Raw genomic sequence first — 20,117 nt, 5'->3', positions numbered from 1 at the left:
CTCTGAGCAGTGGTTTTTGGTTTTGTACTTTGGTTCCTATTTTGTTACTTTGTTCTCCGCCATCTGGGTAGTTTTCTGTTGTTACTTTGTCCTCGTGTTTTGCCTGTTTTTGTAGTGTCTGTTGACACCCCCCCGTAGTTGTCCCTGTGTTTTTGCGTCACTTTGCCTAATGAGCTAAGTCTCTGGTTGTGTCTCTCCCAGTCTGGTTCCGCCGCCTCCTCGTCCGCGGAGGCTCTCCCTGTAAGTTCGTGGCCAGTTCTGCATGTCGCCTGGTCTTCCTGGTCTGCAGTGCGCAGTTCTGTCCCTCCTCCTGTAACGCCTCCCTCCGCATCAGGCCCAGTCTGGTGTTTGCTGTGCCTTGCAATGGCACCTCTCCCTCCAGCCCAGTTGTCGTGGACTGTTTTCTACTCACACAAAAAAATAGGAAGCACAACCCACACACGCTTACAAATTTCAAGCCAGGCGTAGTAATAAACGTCAAGTTGTTGCCTCTCTGAAAGTCCTAGAGAGACTGATCAAGCTAACCCTGATGTTTCAGGCACCCAGTACATCTACAAACTGTTATGCAGGCAGTATTACAAACTTGAGTGATGTACTTGAGCAAAATTTTGCTGCAATGCTGCTTAAGTTGGAACATTTTTGTCATGTTCCAGGATCAAAACTTGACGAGTTTCTGGAGGAACTTAACTACTTGTTGACATCAGCCACACTTCCATTTTCCACTAAGATGCTTGAGACTTTATTCAAAAAACATGGTATGACAACTGATGACTCTTTTATAGCAGAAGTAGCATCTGTTGTCTGTCAATCTAATTCTTTGCTCAAAGCTATAGGCAAGAGTGGTTCTTTGAGTACATCTTTTCTTCGCAACCAGTTTTACAAAAGCAAATTCAATGTTATACAGCCTATTGAGTACACACTTGATGCCAAAGAAAAGAAAAGTTTTCAGTATGTACCAATACTGAAATCTCTCTCTTTCGCTTTTTGTGAGAAAAGATGTTGTGGACGAGATAGTCAAAAACCACAAGGTACAGAAAAGTAACCTGTCTGACAAGCATCATGCCTACAGATGTTCTCAAGATGGTTCACACTATAGAGAGAACATTTTTTTGGTAAGAGGCAAGTTGAGAATCTTGTTGAAACTATACATAGACGAATTTGAGATTTGTAATCCATTGGGAACTTCTCGCAGGAAGCACAAACTTTGTGGAATCTACTGGGTTTTAAATAATCTACTTGCAGGCTTACATTCTTCAATACATTCAATTAATCTGGCAATCCTGTGCAAAAGTGATGATTTGAAGAAGTATGGTTATGAACAGATTTTACATCCTCTTCTTCAAGATGTAAAAACCCTGGAGAAAGATGGACTTTACATTCCACTGCTTGGCACATCTGTCAAAGGAACAATCCAATTTGTTGTGGCCGATAACCTGGGAGCTCACAGTTTGGCAGGTCTGAATGAGAGTTTTTCCAGTGGTTATATTTGCAGATTTTGTAATGGAACAAAAGCAGACATTCAAAAAAGTGAGGTGAGGTCAGGCACATTCACCCTCAGGAGAAAAGAACTTCATGCCATCCATGTGAAAACAGCTAAAGAAAGTGGAGCAAGCTGTTTTGGGGTAAAATGTCATTGTGTTATCACGAACACTCTTACCCATTTCAGTCTTCATGCAGGTTATCCTCCAGATATCATGCATGATGTTTTTGAAGGCATTGTGCCAGTAGAACTTGCTCGTTGTTTGGGTGTGCTTGTAAACAAGAAATACTTCAATCTTGAAACACTTAACAAAGCCATCTTACATTTTCCCTACAAGTGGGGAGACAAGCGAAACAAACCACATGCAATCCCTCTCACATTTTCGACTAGAAAATCAGTTGGTGGAAATGCCCATGAAAACTGGTCCCTTTTAAGACTACTTCCAATCATTATTGGGCATTTGGTTCCAGAAGGTGAACCAGCTTGGGAAGTCCTGATGGACTTAAAAGACATAATGGAGCTAGTTGTTGCCCCAACACATACAGATGAGTCAATAGCTTATCTTCAAGGAAAGATTTCAGATCACAGACAAAAGTGAAATTAGCCAGACCTTTAGGGGCTCCAGCGGCTGTAGTCAGGTGTATCCCGGGGGCCAGGATACCGGACATTGAAGGCAATCTTAGGGCCTTAGGACAGCATAGCTTTTCTAAGATGGTGGACGGTGTCCATCCCACTCGGGAAGGTGCTGCTCTCATTTCGTGTAGCATAGCTCATTGTCTAAGATCAGGCCTAGCTAGTCACTGACTACCCAGAGTCCAGGCCAGGGAGCAGACAAACGGGCTAAACCAAGTGTCTGCTAGCTGCACAGAGTCGTCACTCAGGGTTCAACATATTGAGACTGTGTCTGTTCCTCGAGCTAAACATCAAGTCAGAAAAACCCAGAAAGTATGTTTTAATAATTTAATTAACATACAGACCTCAAATTCAGAGCACACTGATTGTGCAGCCAGCACCTCTGATCTGAAGTTAGGACTGTTAAATATTAGATCTCTTACATCTAAAGCTCTTACTGTTAATGAAACTATCACAGATCAGGAGTTTGATATACTCTGTTTAACAGAAACCTGGATTAAACAGGACGAGTATGTAGCTTTGAATGAAGCAACTCCTCCTGGATTCAGCTACATTCACCAGCCTCGTCTGACTGGTAGAGGAGGAGGTGTCGCAGTTATTTACAAGGATAAACTGACTATCGTACAAAAGCATGTACACAAATTTAAAGCTTTTGAATGTCTTTATAGTAACATAACAAGTATAGATACAAATATAAAGTCTGCTCAGCCGATCCCGCTAATTATCATTTACAGACCCCAAGGGCCCTACTCTGAATTTCTTTGTGAATTTGCAGATTTCCTTTCTAACCTAGTTGTTTCTGTAGACAAAGCGTTAATTGCTGGAGATTTTAATATTCACTTTGAGAATCCAGAAGACCCTCTGAAAACAGCATTTATGTCCATATTGGACTCGCTAGGAGTGGATCAGTGTGTAGTAGGACCCACTCATAAAGTGGGTCACACCTTAGATTTAATAATATCCTTCGGTTTAAGTATAAGAAATTTACTTATGCTCCCAATGTCTGAAGTTATCTCAGACCACTATCTTGTTTCAACTACAGTGTGTCATATTAATAATGTATACTCAGCGCCGCGCTATCGCATTAAACGTACATTTACATCAACTACCGCACAGAGCTTTATTAGTAATCTCCCAGAGTTATCAACTTTGATTGGATCACCGTCTGACACCACAGAACTAGACCAGGTGACTGAATATCTCGAGTCGTCATTACGTTATACCTTAGATAATGTAGCTCCAGTTAAAAGAAAAGTCATCAGAGATAAGAAACTTGCTCCTTGGTATAACGATGACACGCGCGCCTTAAAACAGACTGCTCGAAAGTTAGAACGTAAATGGCGCCAAACTAAATTGTTAGTATTCCAGATAGTGTGGAAGGAGAGCATCTTGAACTATAAAAAAGCTCTGGTTAACAGTGTGACAAGTAATGGTGTGGTTTTCAAAAAAGGGATGCTAGTTTTTCATGGCTCAACAAGTGGACTGCCTGACTTTGGGGAAATTCTTCAGATTTACATTGTAAATGGCACACCATGTTTTATTGTGAAGAAAGTTTACGGGTGGTATAGAGAACATTTTAGAGCTTTTGAGCTGACATGTTCAGCCATTGAAACTCACTTGATTAGGATTGATATGCTGGTTGATGACTACCCTTTGGCAGATTATTTTGTTGGTTCTACTCGAATGGTGACACTGAAAAGATTTATTAACTTATAAGATGTGCTACAAACCTTTTTTTCCACTGTGTGACATGTTCATGTTTTACATGGGTAGAAGATGTCTTCACCGGCAAAACTGCGAATTATACTGGGAGAAAGGAACTCGCAAAAATTGATTCTCCCAGATGGAATTCCTGCGTCTATTTGCGAACTGAAAGAGCTCATAAAAAAACAATGTGGAATTGAAAGAAGCTTCAGACTTCAGTATGTCGATGCAGACTTTGGCAATGAGTTCACAAATTTGGACTCAATATCTGATGTTCTGGATAAAAGTACTCTAAGAGTAATCTTTACTCAAGAAACATCTCATCTCAACCAGTCTCCACCACCTTCGTCTTCTGCAACTGCAAATTCTCTTGATGACAGTGCATCTGGCAGCTCAGTGGACACAGATATCCTGTCCTCTCCTGAATAAACCTCTTCAAGATCTTGTTGGCCTCTTGTTTTTCACATTCCTCGGTTTTCATATGAAACCGAACTCCAGCTTTACAAAGCCAACAGTGCATTTAAAGAGACAGGAACCTTATTGAGTCCAAATTTGTGAACTCATTGCCAAAGTCTGCATCGACATACTGAAGTCTGAAGCTTCAATTTGGATTCATTTGAATCCAAATGTAAAACTGAAATCAGCAATCTTGGATGGTTTGATGGAAGCAATTGTCCAGTTCAAAGTGTATCTGTCTGATGCTGAGGTCAGTGAGGTAGCAGAAGCTCTAGTAAAGGCACATCCTTGCTTAAAAGAGCCAGGTTCTGTCAGCGGATTTGGTGGCTGGAAGACAAGTTTAAAATATAAACTTGGAAACTACAGATCAAAGCTCAGGCAAGTTGGATGTCCAGAAGTGACTGTGAATTCTCTGAAACACAAAGCTGATGACCGGCGCAGTTCTGCATATGGTATAAAGAAACCTAAAAAGGCCGAAGTGAACTACTGTCCGCCATATCCGACAGGTGAATCAGCTGAGTCTTTAGAACAGATAAGAGTGAAACTCCTCTCTGAAGTGAAAATCAGAAATAATGAAGACAAAGTGGCCGAGATGATGGGCAAGACTTTTGCACTCAGACGTCTGGAGGTAGTCCACGATGCACCCATGGTAGCGGATTTCAAAGCAAGGTGGCCAGGCCTCCTCAGTGTGAGGGAAGTAAGTAAACCTAATTGTAACATTCTTTTTTTTATTTTTTTTTTTTATTTTTTATTTCTGTAAACACGTCTGTCATGTTTTGTTTTTTTTTGATGTTCAATTCTGTTGCAAACGAGCTAACTAGCTGACCCAGTTGCAGAATGACAGCAAAACAACAGAGAGTGATTTCCCACACAAGATTTATTAACAGGAATAATAACAAAAATGCAGAACAGAGCGGATGTAATGCAAACAAAATCAATAGAACAAACCAAAATCTCAAAAGGAGAATCAAACTAAAGAACACTGCAAAAGGCAGGCAAACCAGGAACTCACTAGGTTATATAATAAACAAAAACCCTCACAGCTAAACACGATCCTAAAGAAATCAAAATCACAGCAAATGCTGGGACAAAACCTAATACTAAACATACAAAGCTGGACCTAGAAGAAACAAAAAACGCAGCAAAATGCTGGAACAAACTACAGAGCAAACAAACTGACTAGACTTACAAACCGTGGAGAACAAAGCTAGAGGTCGGGGAAAAGGTAAATGGAAGAGGCAGGAAACAAACGAGGTAGACGGTTGACACACTAGCAAATAACAAACACACAGACATGGACTTAAATACAAGACAAACTAATGATTAACAACAAACACCTGCTAAAACCCCACACCTGTTGCCACCCCAATCAGCCAAGGCCTATCCCCGGAAGTCAGAAGAAACAGAGACAGAGACCTCCGGGGACACTGCCTCAACTGGCTGGAGGAGGGAAGTGTAACACAATTCAGGTGAATGCAGAATTCAAGAGGATAACCACAGTTCAGCTGCAATCCAAGTTCTTCCATCAACTTGATGCACTGTCTGAAAAACTGACAAGGGTGTTTGCCAGGAAAGGAGGAGTCCTCGGAAAAAGGATAAAGACAATAATGGTCCCAATGACTCAGGTATGTAAAAATTAAGCTTAGAATTTTAGAAGCTTGTCAAGTTATCATGACCATAACTCTGTGCCAAGAGAAATTATGACTTCACAAGGAGGGATCACAACAGAAATGTCATGGTTGGCCTTGTAAACTCAAATTCCAACTTGAACTAAATTGACTAATGTGGAAATCCGTACTTTTTTTATTGAAAGAACAGGGGTCTTTGTTATATGTCATCAGATGTTACTAGAAAAGCATGTATTAATTCATATCAACAAAAAAATGAAAGTCCAGACTTAAATTTGGCAAGGAATATATTTTGAAGATCCAATATATAGATAGATGTGCAAATGCCTTTCTACAATTCATATGACCATTTCAGAAATATTGCTAGTGTAGGTCTTGAGCACATTTATCCAGAATTGCTCCTTTAGCCATTTGTACAATTTCTAAACTTTGTAAGCACATCTCAGCTGCTGAAGTTGGATACCTGTCTGTGGATGAAAGGCAGCATGTACCCATGACAGGTTGTCAGCAACATTATAGCCAACACAGGACAGGCTCATTTGACAAGCCTAATGAATAAAAGTTGAGACATTTAGATTCAATAATAAAGTTTGGATTAGACCCACTCTCTTAAAGTTGCATGAAGCTTAGTTTTGTAAACAGCTTGTCTGCTGGTAAGTTTAATCTTGATGTTTTTTGTGTGTGTATATCATTTCTAAATTTCATTCTTAGGTGGAAAGCATTGATATAAGGCGAGAATGCATCCTCAGAGCGTTGGCTGTATACCTCAATGAAGATCCAGAGAAGTTAATCAAAGATTACAGGGTATGTTGACCATCCACAAATAAAAGAACAATCATAATTATGTGAGAAGTTTAATGTAAATAAAAACTAATGGAGTCTATAAAATAAAAAAACCAGTATATTAATAAATGAAGACAAAATTTATATACACAGCATCTGTGTTGCTCTCCTGGTGTAGTTGTTATCCAAATGCACACCCAAGTTTATAGCTGATCTCAACCTCCTCCCATAGGATCCTGATTGGACACCGTGCAAGTTTCCTGCTCTTTATGTTAACAACCATCTCCATCTTGTTAACAATCAGGAGATGATTCCTGCTTCTCTAGTCCAAGAAGTTGCTCAGCAGTTGTCAATATTCTTTCTTATGTCTATCCCTGATGCATCTGACCACCGTAGATACAAAGGCTTTTTACATTAAGCAACCTTTGCCAGTCAGTGCTTTGGCCTATAAATAAATTACAAATTGCATATTTAAAAAAATACATAGCAGCTAGCATACAAGAGTGATGTATAGTAAAAGAAACGCAAGAAGAACATCCGTAATATGTTTCTTACCCTTTCACTTTTCTCTTACAGAGTGATGATCTGGGCATCGAACAGGAAATGGCAGAAACAGTGTTTGGGATATATCTGATTCGACACGAGGGTGCAGACCCTGATGACGACCCTGAGGATGTAGGAATAACTTTGGAGGGAGTCAAGGTACTGAGTGGTTTAAGAAACATCCCACTGGCCATCGTCATGTTTTTTGGACTCGTTTATGCACTGAACATTGATTACCCTCCTGACTTGAAATACACATTTGAAGCTTTGCAGAAAATTATAATGGCAATGGAAGGAAACAGGCTGTCCAAAAAAGTACAAACTCTCAAAACATTGCTGGCGCGTTAAGCTTCAAAAAAAGGCAGCACACAATAGCAGTTGCACTATCCACTGTTCCACTGTTTTATAACTAAAATATTTTATGTTGCACTTTGAAGGTTGTAACCAACCCAGGACTTTGGAGAAGTAAATGTGTCTCAGGAATTACTGATTTGATTTTAGTTTTTTGTAAGGACTTAAAAAAACTCAAAATTATCTTTCACTTGATTGTGTATATTTAAGAAAAAATGCCTATGCAGATACCTGAAATACTTAAGGATTGTTCGATAAAAGAGGCATCTTTTTATATGAGGTATTTTATTTTTATTTTATCTTTAATTATTTGATTTGGAAATGTACTCTAAAAGAGAGTTGACTTGCTGCAACTGCTATTAAATTTCTTCAGTGTTGTAAGAAATATTTTGTATTGTATTGTATGTGTATTATATTTGTAGATTTTGAAGCATTGTAGGAGTTTAAATCTTTTAACAGTCTTTAACTTTTGCAAAGGTTTGACTAAGCTGCATTGATGTACAATTTTGTGTTTAAACTAATAAATTATTCATTTTCAACATTAAGTAATTTAGTTATTTGAATCATATGTCTTTAACTGGGTTTAACCAAATCTTTTTTTGGATTATTCAAACTTATTCTGTTTGCTTTAGTCTGATTTTTATTTGTTTCTTCTTTTGAACCTTTAACTAATGAGTTTAGATTGCACAATGATGCTATGTTAATTTTACAAATCTAGTTGGATTAACTTTAAGTATTCTTGTCACTAAAACTAATGTAAAATAAGTTAAACAAACATTATAGAACTTGGTCAAAATGGAGTGAAGACATTTAGTTGAACAAACTTAAATCAATTTGCTTGTCCCAAAAAAAGTATATTAACTTGGAACAACAAAATTGCCCATTGTTGAAAGAAAGAAATTTTATTTTGTGGAAATCATTTCAAAGATTTTTTTAAGTTCATTGAACAACTCATTTTTTTGAGTGTACTCATGAAGACCAAATGGGGAAGAGAATGCTGTATATTTCTTGTCGTCCTCGTGTAGAGGCACATTGTAGAACCCTGACGTGAGGTCCATGGTAGAGAAGAATGCGTTGCCACCAAGAGCAGCGAGAGCATCTGCTTGATGTAGTAAAGGATGAGCATCCGTCACTGTCCTTGCATTCAGCCTCCTGAAGTCATTACAGATGCGAAGGTCACCATTAGGTTTGACAACCAGAACAAGGGGTGAGGAATATTCACTCTGGGATTTACGAATAATCCCCAATCCCTCCATATCAGTCAATGCAGTTCTGAGTTTGTCATAGTGGCAAGGAGGGACACGCCTGTATGGGAATCTGAATGGCTTGTCATCCATCAGGCGGATCCTGTGCACAAAATCCTTGGCTTCACCACGGTCCATTTTGTGCTTGGAAAAGATTGACTCATACTGTTGAATAAGCAGCACCAACTTATTTTTCCATTTTGTCATTCAACTCACCAGTCACAGAGGATGGAGTGTCCTGGTTCTGGATGGTCTCTTGCATCTGTGAGATGAGCCACTTAATGGCGTTACTGCCAAGAATCATCTGATCACCCTGGCCTGGCACAACTAGGACCACAACCTACAATGACAAAGTTATCAGTTGACTTCACAATGCCAGGAACAGTCTGAGAAAGAACAGCATCTTATAGTATCTTATAGTACATGCCATAGACCCGCTATCAACAAGAGCCTTAAGAACATGTTCATTGTCAACTGTGACATCAGTGTAAAACAGACTCAGTGTTAGAAGGTCTTTGCAGACCTTGAACAATCACATTTTGGGTGCTGCACAAAGTCTCTAAATCGTCAATATCTGTCAAATCCAAAGAGGGAGGGTCATTCACTCGATCTGCGCTGTCCTCCCCTGCACACAGATCCATCACTTTTCCTGATTACCATGAAGCGGGGGCTGTCCGGCCACACGGCAATGTTGTCTAGCATGGCCAGGCTGATGACACAGAAAGCACAGCTTATGCTCCCTGCAGTGTGTGAGGCCAGAGTGAGTATTATCACCGTAGTCTGAACCCTGCAGCAACACTTTTTCCAGCATTCCTATCAGCCTCTCCAGCACAGAATTGTCCTGTCCTGATGTGTGTTTATGTTCAACATGGTGATCCAGAACTGGCTTACAGCTAGCTTCAACCATGTTCATGTTCACTCTACTACCACCCTCAGCTGTGGACCTAAGCCTTTTGTCTAAATGGTACTCATCTAGCACTTCCTGAACTTCACGAGCAGACCATTTATCAAATGTCTTGGACCTGAAGGTAAGAGACAAATTTTTATCAGGACAGTGTCTGATAAACATGTGTATAACCTCAACACTGGGATTGTCAAATGTTTTGCCCTGTTCTGTCAGACAACCACTGGCAACATCAGCAGCCTTATTCAGTCTCAGCCAATATTCAGATGGATCTTCTCGTTCTTTAGGCAAGGTTCAGTAAAAGTCAGCCAGGGGCACCGATGAACACTTGGTGAAGCCAAAATGCCTGCGCAGGAGTCCATAAATGGCCTTAGGGTTATCCTGAACATCAGTTTCTCCATTTCTTATTTCAAATCTCACAACATCCTTTGCCCTGCCACTCAGGTGGATGAGTATTTCCTCTGCTTGATCTGTCTTTTGAATGCAACTTTTCCTGATGTATGTTTCCATTGACTTCCACCCACTCATCAACAGGTAGTGTGTCAGACCATTCACCACGGATTGGTCTTTGATTTCCCTTTGAGAAATTAGCTGAACTTGGGTGAGGTCTAACTTGGAACCATTGTTGGGCTGTTTTTCATTGAGTGAATCATTTGGGCTGGCATTCACACTGGCTGTGTAAGCTAATGTGCTGAGGTGTGTCATTATACTATCTGCGAGTTGTTGGCCCTCCTGCCTGGCAGGATTCAACAGGATTCACTCAGGGTTCAACATATTGAGACTGTGTCTGTTCCTCGAGCTAAACAAAAAGTCAAGAAAACCCAGAAAGTCTGTTTTAATAATTTAATTAACATAGTGACCTCAAATTCATAGCACACTGATTGTGCAGCCAACACCTCTGATCTGATGTTAGGACTGTTAAATATTAGGTCTCTTACATCTAAAGCTCTTACTGTTATTGAAACTATCAAAGATAAGGAATTTGATATACTCTGTTTAACAGAAACCTGGATTAAACAGGACGAGTATGTAGCTTTGAATGAAGCAACTCCTCCTGGATACAGCTACATTCACCAGCCTCGTCTGACTGGTAGAGGAGGAGGTGTCGCAGTTATTTACAATGATAAACTGACTATCGTACAAAAGCATGTACACAAATTTAAAGCTTTTGAATGTCTTTATAGTAACATAACAAGTGTAGATACAAATATAAAGTCTGCTCAGCCGATCCCGCTAATTATCATTTACAGACCCCCAGGGCCCTACTCTGAATTTCTTTTTGAATTTGCAGATTTCCTTTCTAAACCAGTTGTTTCTGTAGACAAAGCGTTAATTGCTGGAGATTTTAATATTCACTTTGAGAATCCAGAAGACCCTCTGAGAACAGCATTTATGTCCATATTGGACTCGCTAGGAGTAGATCAGTGTGTAGTAGGACCCACTCATAAAGCGGGTCACACCTTAGATTTAATAATATCCTTCGGTTTAAGTATAAGAAATTTACTTATGCTCCCAATGTCTGAAGTTATCTCAGACCACTATCTTGTTTCAACTACAGTGTGTCATATTAATAATGTATACTCAGCGCCGCGCTATCGCATTAAACGTACATTTACATCAACTACCGCACAGAGCTTTATTAGTAATCTCCCAGAGTTATCAACTTTGATTGGATCACCGTCTGACACCACAGAACTAGACCAGGTGACTGAATATCTCGAGTCGTCATTACGTTATACCTTAGATAATGTAGCTCCAGTTAAAAGAAAAGTCATCAGAGATAAGAAACTTGCTCCTTGGTATAACGATGACACGCGCGCCTTAAAACAGACTGCTCGAAAGTTAGAACGTAAATGGCGCCAAACTAAATTGTTAGTATTCCAGATAGTGTGGAAGGAGCATCTTGAACTATAAAAAAGCTCTTAGTGCAGCTAGATCAACGTATCTCTCCACTCTCATAGAAAACAACAAAAATAACCCTAGATTTTTATTTAATACAGTAGCCAAATTAACTAGAAAGAAGACCACTGCAGATATCTCCACAACAACGTTTTGCAGTAGTGAGGACTTCATGAACTTTTCCAATAACAAAATTGTAAATATAAGGCAGAAAATTCAAGCTTTAAAACCAGACAATTTAGTTGACGCAGGTGACGAGCTAACCTCAGCAGATCAGTACCTAGATTACTTTACTCCCCTTGAAGAGAATGAACTAATTTCACTCATCTCTTCTGCAAAATCTTCAACCTGTACCTTAGACCCTATACCGACACACTTTCTAAAACAGATAGTGCCAGAAATAACAGAACCCCTGCTGACAATCATAAATTCCTCACTCAGCTGTGGGTATGTCCCAAAGTGTTTTAAATTAGCAGTTATTAAACCGCTAATCAAGAAACCTGATCTCGACCTTTGCCAGCTGTCTAATTACAGGCCGATATCAAACCTCCCCTTTATCTCAGAGATTCTCGAAAAGATAGTAGCTGGGCAGCTATCCTCGTATCTTCATAGAAATAACATACACGAACTCTATCAGTCAGGTTTTAGGCATCATCACAGCACAGAGACGGCACTTGTTAAAGTAGTAAACGACCTCCTATTGGCCTCTGATCAGGGTAGCGTCACTATGCTTGTGTTACTCGACCTCAGTGCAGCTTTTGACCCCATTGACCATAGTATTCTCCTTCACAGACTAGAAAATGTTGTTGGAATTAAGGGAACGGCCCTCTCCTGGCTTAGGTCCTATTTGACTGATCGTTATCAGTATGTAGATCTAAATGGCGATTACTCCACATGCTCTCCAGTGGAGTTTGATGTTCCACAGGGTTCAGTTTTAGGCCCCCTGCTTTTTTCCCTCTACATGCTTCCTCTGGGCAACATTATCCGTAAACATGGTATTAACTTTCATTGTTATGCTGACGACACACAGTTATATGTTTCATCAAAACCAGATGAGATCAAACAGCTTAATAAAGTTGAGCAATGTGTAAAGGATATACGAGACTGGATGCTAATTAACTTCCTTCTGCTAAATCCTGATAAGACAGAAGTACTAGTTATAGGATCATCTGCAGCTAGAAGCAAGATGTTAGACCACACCGTAACTCTAGATGGCCTTTCTGTTACATCTAGTGCAACAGTGAAAGACCTTGGTGTGATTCTAGATTCCAGTCTTTCATTTGAAGCTCATGTAGATAATATCACCAGGACAGCTTTCTTTCACCTCAGAAATATTGCCAAAATAAGGAATATTTTGTCACTAAATGATGCCTAACTGTCTGGCTGTTCAACCAGGTGCATAAACAAGCTTCAGTTAGTTCAGAATGCAGCAGCAAGAGTCCTCACTAGAACCAGAAGATATGATCACATCACCCCTATCTTATCTGCACTTCATTGGCTCCCCGTGAAATTTCGCATTGATTTTAAAATACTACTTCTGACATTTAAAGCATTAAATGGTCTTGTGCCGCAGTATCTAAGGGAATTGCTAGTGTCTTATGATCCACCACGCCTACTTCGCTCAAAGGATGCTGGCTGCCTGCCAGTACCTCGTATCATAAAAACTACAGCTGGGGGCAGAGCCTTTTCTTACAAAGCCCCAAAGTTATGGAATAGCCTTCCAAATAGCGTTCGGGACTCAGACACAGTCTCAGTGTTTAAGTCTAGGCTAAAAACCTACCTATTTAGTCAAGCATTTTGTAAATAGATCTGGGAAGGACTCATGGACGTAGAGCATTATGGTGAACTGGTATGTTTAGATGCTCTCTTCCCAACTCTCACTCTCACTGTATCAGGTTTGTTGATGGTGAAGTGTTTGGTTGCTCTATATCCCAGGGAGCCCTCATGTCTGTGTTTCCTTCTGGCCTACCCTTTTAGTTAGGCTGTCATAATTAGTCCTGCCAGAGTCCCTGCTGCACTATTCTACATATACATTCACCTCAAACTTTATCTGACTGTGAATACAACTAACTTCCATCTCTCTCTTTCTCTACCTCTCTCTTTTCTCTCTTCCTGTCTCTCTGTCGAGCTACACGTCATTCCACCTTTTGCCCTCTGGGCCTGTCTGACTCGTCCTGATGCCCAACTTCTGGCTGGAGATCTCGTCGCTCGGATCCACCATTTGCCCTATGGAATGCGTTTGGAGACTGGAGTTGGTCACACACTACTATGAAGTCGGTCTTGGCCTCGGCGGACGTCGGCAGCTGTTTCTCGTAGGTCTCGGCTCAACGCTTGATAGTCCAGGAATGGAACAAGTCTGCCTGCAGTTAACTAACTGGACTCCACATTAACTTAAAGACATTAACTATTATATTGGACTGCCTGCTGCCTACATAGCATGTAATCACCCACATGAGGATGGGTTCCCTTTTGAGTCTGGTTCCTCTCAAGTTTTCTTCCTGTTGCCTTCTCAGGGAGTTTTTCCTTGCCACCGTCGCCCTCGGCTTGCTCATCAGGGACAATCTGATTTCATGATTCATACACATTCACTGTTCATGTACTGTTCTTTGGTTGTGTAAAGCTGCTTTGTGATAATGTCAATTGTAAAAAGCGCTCTACAATTAAAATTGAATTGTATTGAATTGAACATGTCCAAACCATCTCAGTCTGGCCTCTCTGACTTTGTCGCTAACACAGGCAACGTGAGCCGTCCCTCTGATGTGCTCATTCCTTATTCTGTCTAACCTGGTCACTCCTAAGGAGAACCTCAACATCTTCATCTCTGCTACCTCCATCTCAGCCTCTTGTCCCTCACTGTTCTCACTGCTACCGTCTCTAACCCATAGAGCAGAGCTGGTCTCACCACTGTCTTGTACACCTTTCCTTTGAGTCTTGCTGACACTCTTCTGTCACACAGCACTCCTGACACTTTCCTCCACCCGCTCCAACCTGCCTGCACTCGCGTCTTCACCTCTTTTCCACACTCCCCATCACACTGGGAGTGTGGAAACTGTTGACCCCAAGTACTTAAACTCCTGCACCTTCTTCACCTCAGCCCCCAGTACCGTAACGCTTCTACCTTAATCCCTCTCGTTTAGACACATGTATTCTGTCTTACTACAACTTACTTTCATGCCTCTTCTTTCTAGAGCAAACCTCCACCTCTCCAGCTGTTCCTCCACCTGCTCTCTACTCTCACTGCAAATCACAATGTTATGCCTTCTCTAAATCTACAAAGACACTATGCAGCTCCTTCTGACCATCTCTGTACTTTTCCATCAACATTCTCAAAGCAAAAATGGCATCAGTGGTGCTCTTACGGGGCATGAAACCATACTGCTGCTCACAAATCTCCACCTTCTTCCTAAGCCTGGCTTCCGCTACTCTTTCCCACAGCTTCATTGTGTGGCTCATCAACTTTATTCCTCTGTAATTGCTGCAGTTCTGCGTGTCACCCTTGTTCTTAAAGATCGGAACCAGAACGCTTCTCCTCCATTCCTCAGGCATCTTCTCACTCTCTAGAATCCTATTGAACAAACTGGTTAAAAACTCCACTGCTGCCTCTCCTAAGCACTTCCACACCTCCACAGGTACGTCATCAGGACCAACAGCCTTTCCACTCCTTATCCTTTTCAGAACCATCCTTTCTAATCTCTGCTATTTCCTGCTCCACAACATCCACATCTTCCTTCCTTCTTTCCCTGTCATTGTCCTCATTCATCAGCTCCTCAACTCCTTCTGCTCAATGTATCAGTAGGCCAAAAACATAATGTAGAATATTATTTTATTTGTTAACAAAGAACAATAATTACAATGAGTTAAATAATGTATGAAACTGCTATTCATTTCCACTTTAAGTATAATAAACTACATAAGTTGGCAACTACACCAATGCTAGCTAGTGCTAGTTGTTTTCCAGAGCTAACACTAGTCATAAGCTAACGAACTAGCCACATCAGCTAACGTTCTTTGACAGTTTTGACAAAACTTATAAAACCACGCTTTGTAAGTCGCAGTACAATATTTCATTCTTTAAACATAGCATTCAGCTAATATTTATCTACTGTTTCCACTAATCTGTGTCTTGAAATGTACCGGTATACTTCTTCTTCCCCTCCTTTGCTACATGGCGAACTACTGATGCAACAGGTGCCGTCACCACCCAATGTTCAGCAGTGGCTGTTTTTCCCGTCTCGACCAAAAACTTACACATAATCTAACATTATAGAAATAATAGTAATAATAATTATTACTTTTAGGGGTGCTGAAATTAAATTTAGACATGTTTGAGCACAAAGTCTAAAATCACTTGAATTGAACTATACAGGTATAGTTTATACATGCATGCATACAGAAATACATGTGTATACAGTGTAAATGTATAAATGAAAAAAATACAGAAGTAGAGGAATATAATTACACATGAGAGAATTTATCATACTTATATATCTTACTGCTCTAAACATGTTGAATTTGACATATAGCATCAAATTGAATAGGCTAATGCGCTACTGTAAGTGACAAAGAAAACATTTACATTTACATTTACATTTAGTCATTTAGCAGGCGCTTTTATCCAAAGCGACTTACAAGTGAGGAACAAGGCAAGCAAACAAAATCTAAGTCAAGGAGAAGCAACATCAAAGCAAAGTGCTATCGAAAAAGTGTTTCTGTTTCAAGAGATGTTAGAAAGAAAGGGTAGAATTTTTGTTTTTTTTTTAAGTGCAAAGGAAGATGCGAAAGAGTTCTGTTTTCAGCAGTTTTTTAAAGATTGCAAGTGAGGTGGCTGAGCGTGCAGAGATAGGCAGCTCATTCCACCATCGTGGGATCACTGAGCTGAACAGTTTTCCTTGGTGTCGACTGTGTGGTGCTGGTACCACCAGACGACGTTCCCTGGTTGAGTGCAGTGGACGGGAGGGGATGTAGACCTGAACGATTGAACTGAGATAAGATGGAGCTGTGGAGTTAACCACTCTGTAGGCAAGAGACAGAGCTTTGAACTTGATCCTTGCAGCCACAGGAAGCCAGTGCAAAGATCTGAAGAGCGGTGTGACATGAGACCTTTTAGGTTGATTAAAAATGAGGCGTGCTGCCACATTGTGGATCATCTGGAGGGGTTTGGTCGTGGATGCCGGTAAACCCATCAGTAGTGCATTGCAGTAATCCAGGCAAGATAAGATCAACGCCTGTACAATGAGTTTGGTTGTGTACTCTGTCAGATAGGGTCTGATCTTTCTGATATTGTGGAGGGCATATCTACACGACCTAGCAACTGTGGCGATGTGATCTGTGAAGGTCAGCTGGTCATCAATGATGACCCCCAGGTTTCTGGCTGACTTAGTAGGGACAATCACCGCAGATCCAATGTTAATGCTGATGTTGTGTTGAGTTGAAGGTCTGGCAGGGAAGACTAGAAGTTCAGTTTTGGGTATGTTGAGTTGAAGGTGTCTTTTTCTCATCCAGGCAGAGATGTCAGAGAGACAGGCAGAGATGCGAGATGAGACAGTTGAGTCATCCGGTAGAAAAGACGAAGGAAGAGCTGTGTGTCATCTGCATAGCAGTGATAAGAAAAGCCATGAGAATGGATGATAGAGCCTAGAGAAGAAGTATAGATTGAAAAAAGAAGAGGACCAAGGACTGAGCCCTGCGGTACACCGGTGGAGAGGTTATGAGAGTCAGAGACACGCCCCTGCCAGGATACCTTAAAGGTTCGTTCGGACAAGTATGACCGAAGCCAGGCTAGAGCTGATCCAGAGATGCCCAGGTCTGAGAGTGCAGTCATGAGAATCTGATGGTTCACAGTGTCAAAGGCTGCAGATAGATCTAATAGAATAAGGACAGAAGATTTACCTGCAGCTTTTGCCACCCGTAGGGATTCTACAACAGTCAGAAGTGCCGTCTCTATGGAGTGACCACTTTTGAAGCCAGACTGATTGACATCAAGGAGGTTGTTCCGGGAAAGAAAGTCAGAGAGTTGATTGAAGGCTGCACGTTCCAGAGTCTTGGCCAGGAATGAAAGAAGAGAGACCGGTCTGTAGTTCTCCACAAGGGAGGGATCCAGAGAAGGCTTCTTCAACAGTGGAGTAATCTGGGCCTGCTTGATCGAGGTGGGAAAGGTGCCTGTTGTGAGAGAGGTGTTGATGATCTGTGTAATGGCTGGTATTAGTGTTGGTGCGATAGCTTAACTAATGTAAGCTATCAATTGAAGAAAGCAGCTTTATAGTTTTACTCAAAAAACGTATCTTTAAATTCTTCTACTTAACAATAACATATAATATGAAGAAATGTACATTTATTCATTAGCGATAACGTTATGGTTTGTAGTGGTAAGTAATGTTAATGCACCCCTATGGTACTTTAAAGTGTTTCTTATACTGTCTCACGACACTAATATGACCTGCCGACCTCTGCACGCTCAGCTGCCTCAATCTTCATTTTCAAAAACTTTATGTAATGCATGTTATGAAGTTTTAATTTTGAATAAACCTCTGCCTCCACACACATACATGCATTAATGGACAGAAGTGGGTCAGGCGGTATCTAGGTGTATAAATCTGTTATGGATCAAATTAGCTTTGCAAATTAACTTAGCAAATTTTTATAACTAGCTAATTAACCAGTGACATATTTGGGACTGAACAGGTCTACACATAAGTAAAATGTCTTCATCATAGTAATTTATTAAGATACTGTATGTGCAGGATGGTTTATTTGAATAACTGTACATGATAGATTACAGAAGCTACAGCTCCATGTTTATTGTAGGTGGATGGAAATGCAAAGGAGGCCAAGTGTGCTCGCTAATGGGGACCTTTTCATTTATAGACAGTTACACATCAGAAACTTTATTTGTGCAATAATAATTTACATATTATTAGGAGCCAATAAGTAAAAACAACAATAACATAAAAATAACAAGACCAGGGAGTTTCACAGAGTATCATGCTGAGCCATAAAAGTGTAAGGGTACAGCTATGAATTATAGCCTTCTGATACTTGATTTTATGGAAATTACGACATTAATGCACTACAAACTATACATGTATGTAAAAACAAAACTTTTTTTCTTGTTTTCATTGCCTATTCAGAGAACAATTCAGTTCAATTCAATTTTATTTGTATAGTGCTTTTAACAATTGTCATTGTCGCAAAGCAGCTTCACACATCCAAAGAAACTATGGAAGTTTACATGAACAGTGAATGTGTATGAATCGTAATAATCAGATTGTCCCAGATGAGCAAGCCGAGGGCGACAGAGGCAAGAAAAAACTCCCTGAGAAGGCAACAGGAAAAAACCTTGAGAGGAACCAGACACAACAGGGAACCCATCCTCATATGGGTGATTACATACTGTGTTAGGCAGCAGGCAGTTCTGTATAACAGCTGAACAAGTGGTCTCTCATAGTCTAAACTATGAAAGTGTAAACAAATTGCAGTGGCAGACTTTTTGGTAAATATCTTTTTATGGTAAATATTCTTAATACACTGGCTTTACTGTATAGCCTCCAGTGTCAGTCTGAGACACTAATTAGAGCCAGAAGTTTCAGACCTCCAGTTCATTTCCATGTCCAATCTGCATCATCAGCTAAAAAAGGTGAAAATATATTTAACATTTAACCCAACAAAAATTATTCGAATAAAATTAGCAGTACCACTCACAGTAGTGAGTATCAAAATGAATGTGTTGCTAGATTTCAAATGAAATATTTTTTTAGCAAAATGATGGCTTCACTAAATTTAATTAGTTTGGCTATGTTTTACCATCAATATATGTCAATAGTATGTATGTTAGTCTGTATGTTAATAAACATGTATGATAAGTGTGGACACAAAAAAACACCACTAAAGAGATCTTTTGCTCATCTTTATTTTTCATGGTTAATATTCACATCACTGGTTAACAATTAATCACAATGAACATCTCTTTCATACCAAATAATTGGAATTGAAGGGGGGAGATGAGCTCTATCTAATACAACAGATGCCTCTAACAACCAGCGGTTTGTTGTCGTCTGCATGCTCTTGCTACAGTGTTGTGCCCTACAGAATAATACTGCACACTACAGTGGACCCACACATACAGGACTGGAAAGTAGATTCTTTATCTTGTTGCCTCTCAGTTTGTGATGACATATTTGGATTTGTGACACCAAGGTGACTTAGTACAGGACCATTCAATAAAAATGTAATTGTTTGACATAGTAAGAGGCTGGAATGTTGGTTTTACTGGGTCGCTATCAGTGTAGTAAACAACACACGCAGAGAAAGCTACTTTTCAGTGCTGTGATGCTGACAAGCAACTGTAGGTGGGACACACAGCCAGAGGCTCCAGGTGCATATCTACCAACACTTTCTTTTAATAACCTTTTCTAACTATAAGGGCATTTAGCTGTCACTTTTAAAAAGGTGTTTGCTTAGCATCACTGACCAGCTAATGCTTTTCCATTGCACAA

General features: G+C 40.3%; 1 protein-coding gene across 1 annotated transcript; it reads left to right on the top strand.

Annotated features, from left to right (window-relative positions):
- Positions 1–4,439: 4,439 nt before the first annotated feature.
- Positions 4,440–7,729, top strand: LOC113171844. The gene is made up of 4 exons (XM_026374585.1): positions 4,440–4,970; positions 5,743–5,898; positions 6,613–6,705; positions 7,261–7,729. The coding sequence occupies exons 1-4, from the start codon at positions 4,479–4,481 to the stop codon at positions 7,573–7,575; spliced, it is 1,056 nt and encodes a 351-aa protein (XP_026230370.1). The 5' UTR covers positions 4,440–4,478; the 3' UTR covers positions 7,576–7,729.
- The last annotated feature ends 12,388 nt before the right edge of the window (positions 7,730–20,117 follow it).

Source organism: Anabas testudineus, chromosome 17, assembly GCF_900324465.2.
Source record: "Anabas testudineus chromosome 17, fAnaTes1.2, whole genome shotgun sequence".
NCBI lineage: Eukaryota > Metazoa > Chordata > Actinopteri > Anabantiformes > Anabantidae > Anabas > Anabas testudineus.
Note: the sequence above shows the minus strand (reverse complement) of the source record. Positions and strands in the feature narration are given on the sequence as shown.

Excerpts from the sequence above, each read along its gene's own strand:
- LOC113171844 (XM_026374585.1), top strand. The coding sequence starts at position 4,479 with ATGGAAGCAATTGTCCAGTTCAAAGTGTATCTGTCTGATGCTGAGGTC. Across the intron at positions 4,971-5,742 it reads GCCTCCTCAGTGTGAGGGAA|GTGAATGCAGAATTCAAGAG; the intron begins GTAAGTAAACCT and ends AACACAATTCAG. Across the intron at positions 6,706-7,260 it reads AGTTAATCAAAGATTACAGG|AGTGATGATCTGGGCATCGA; the intron begins GTATGTTGACCA and ends TTTCTCTTACAG.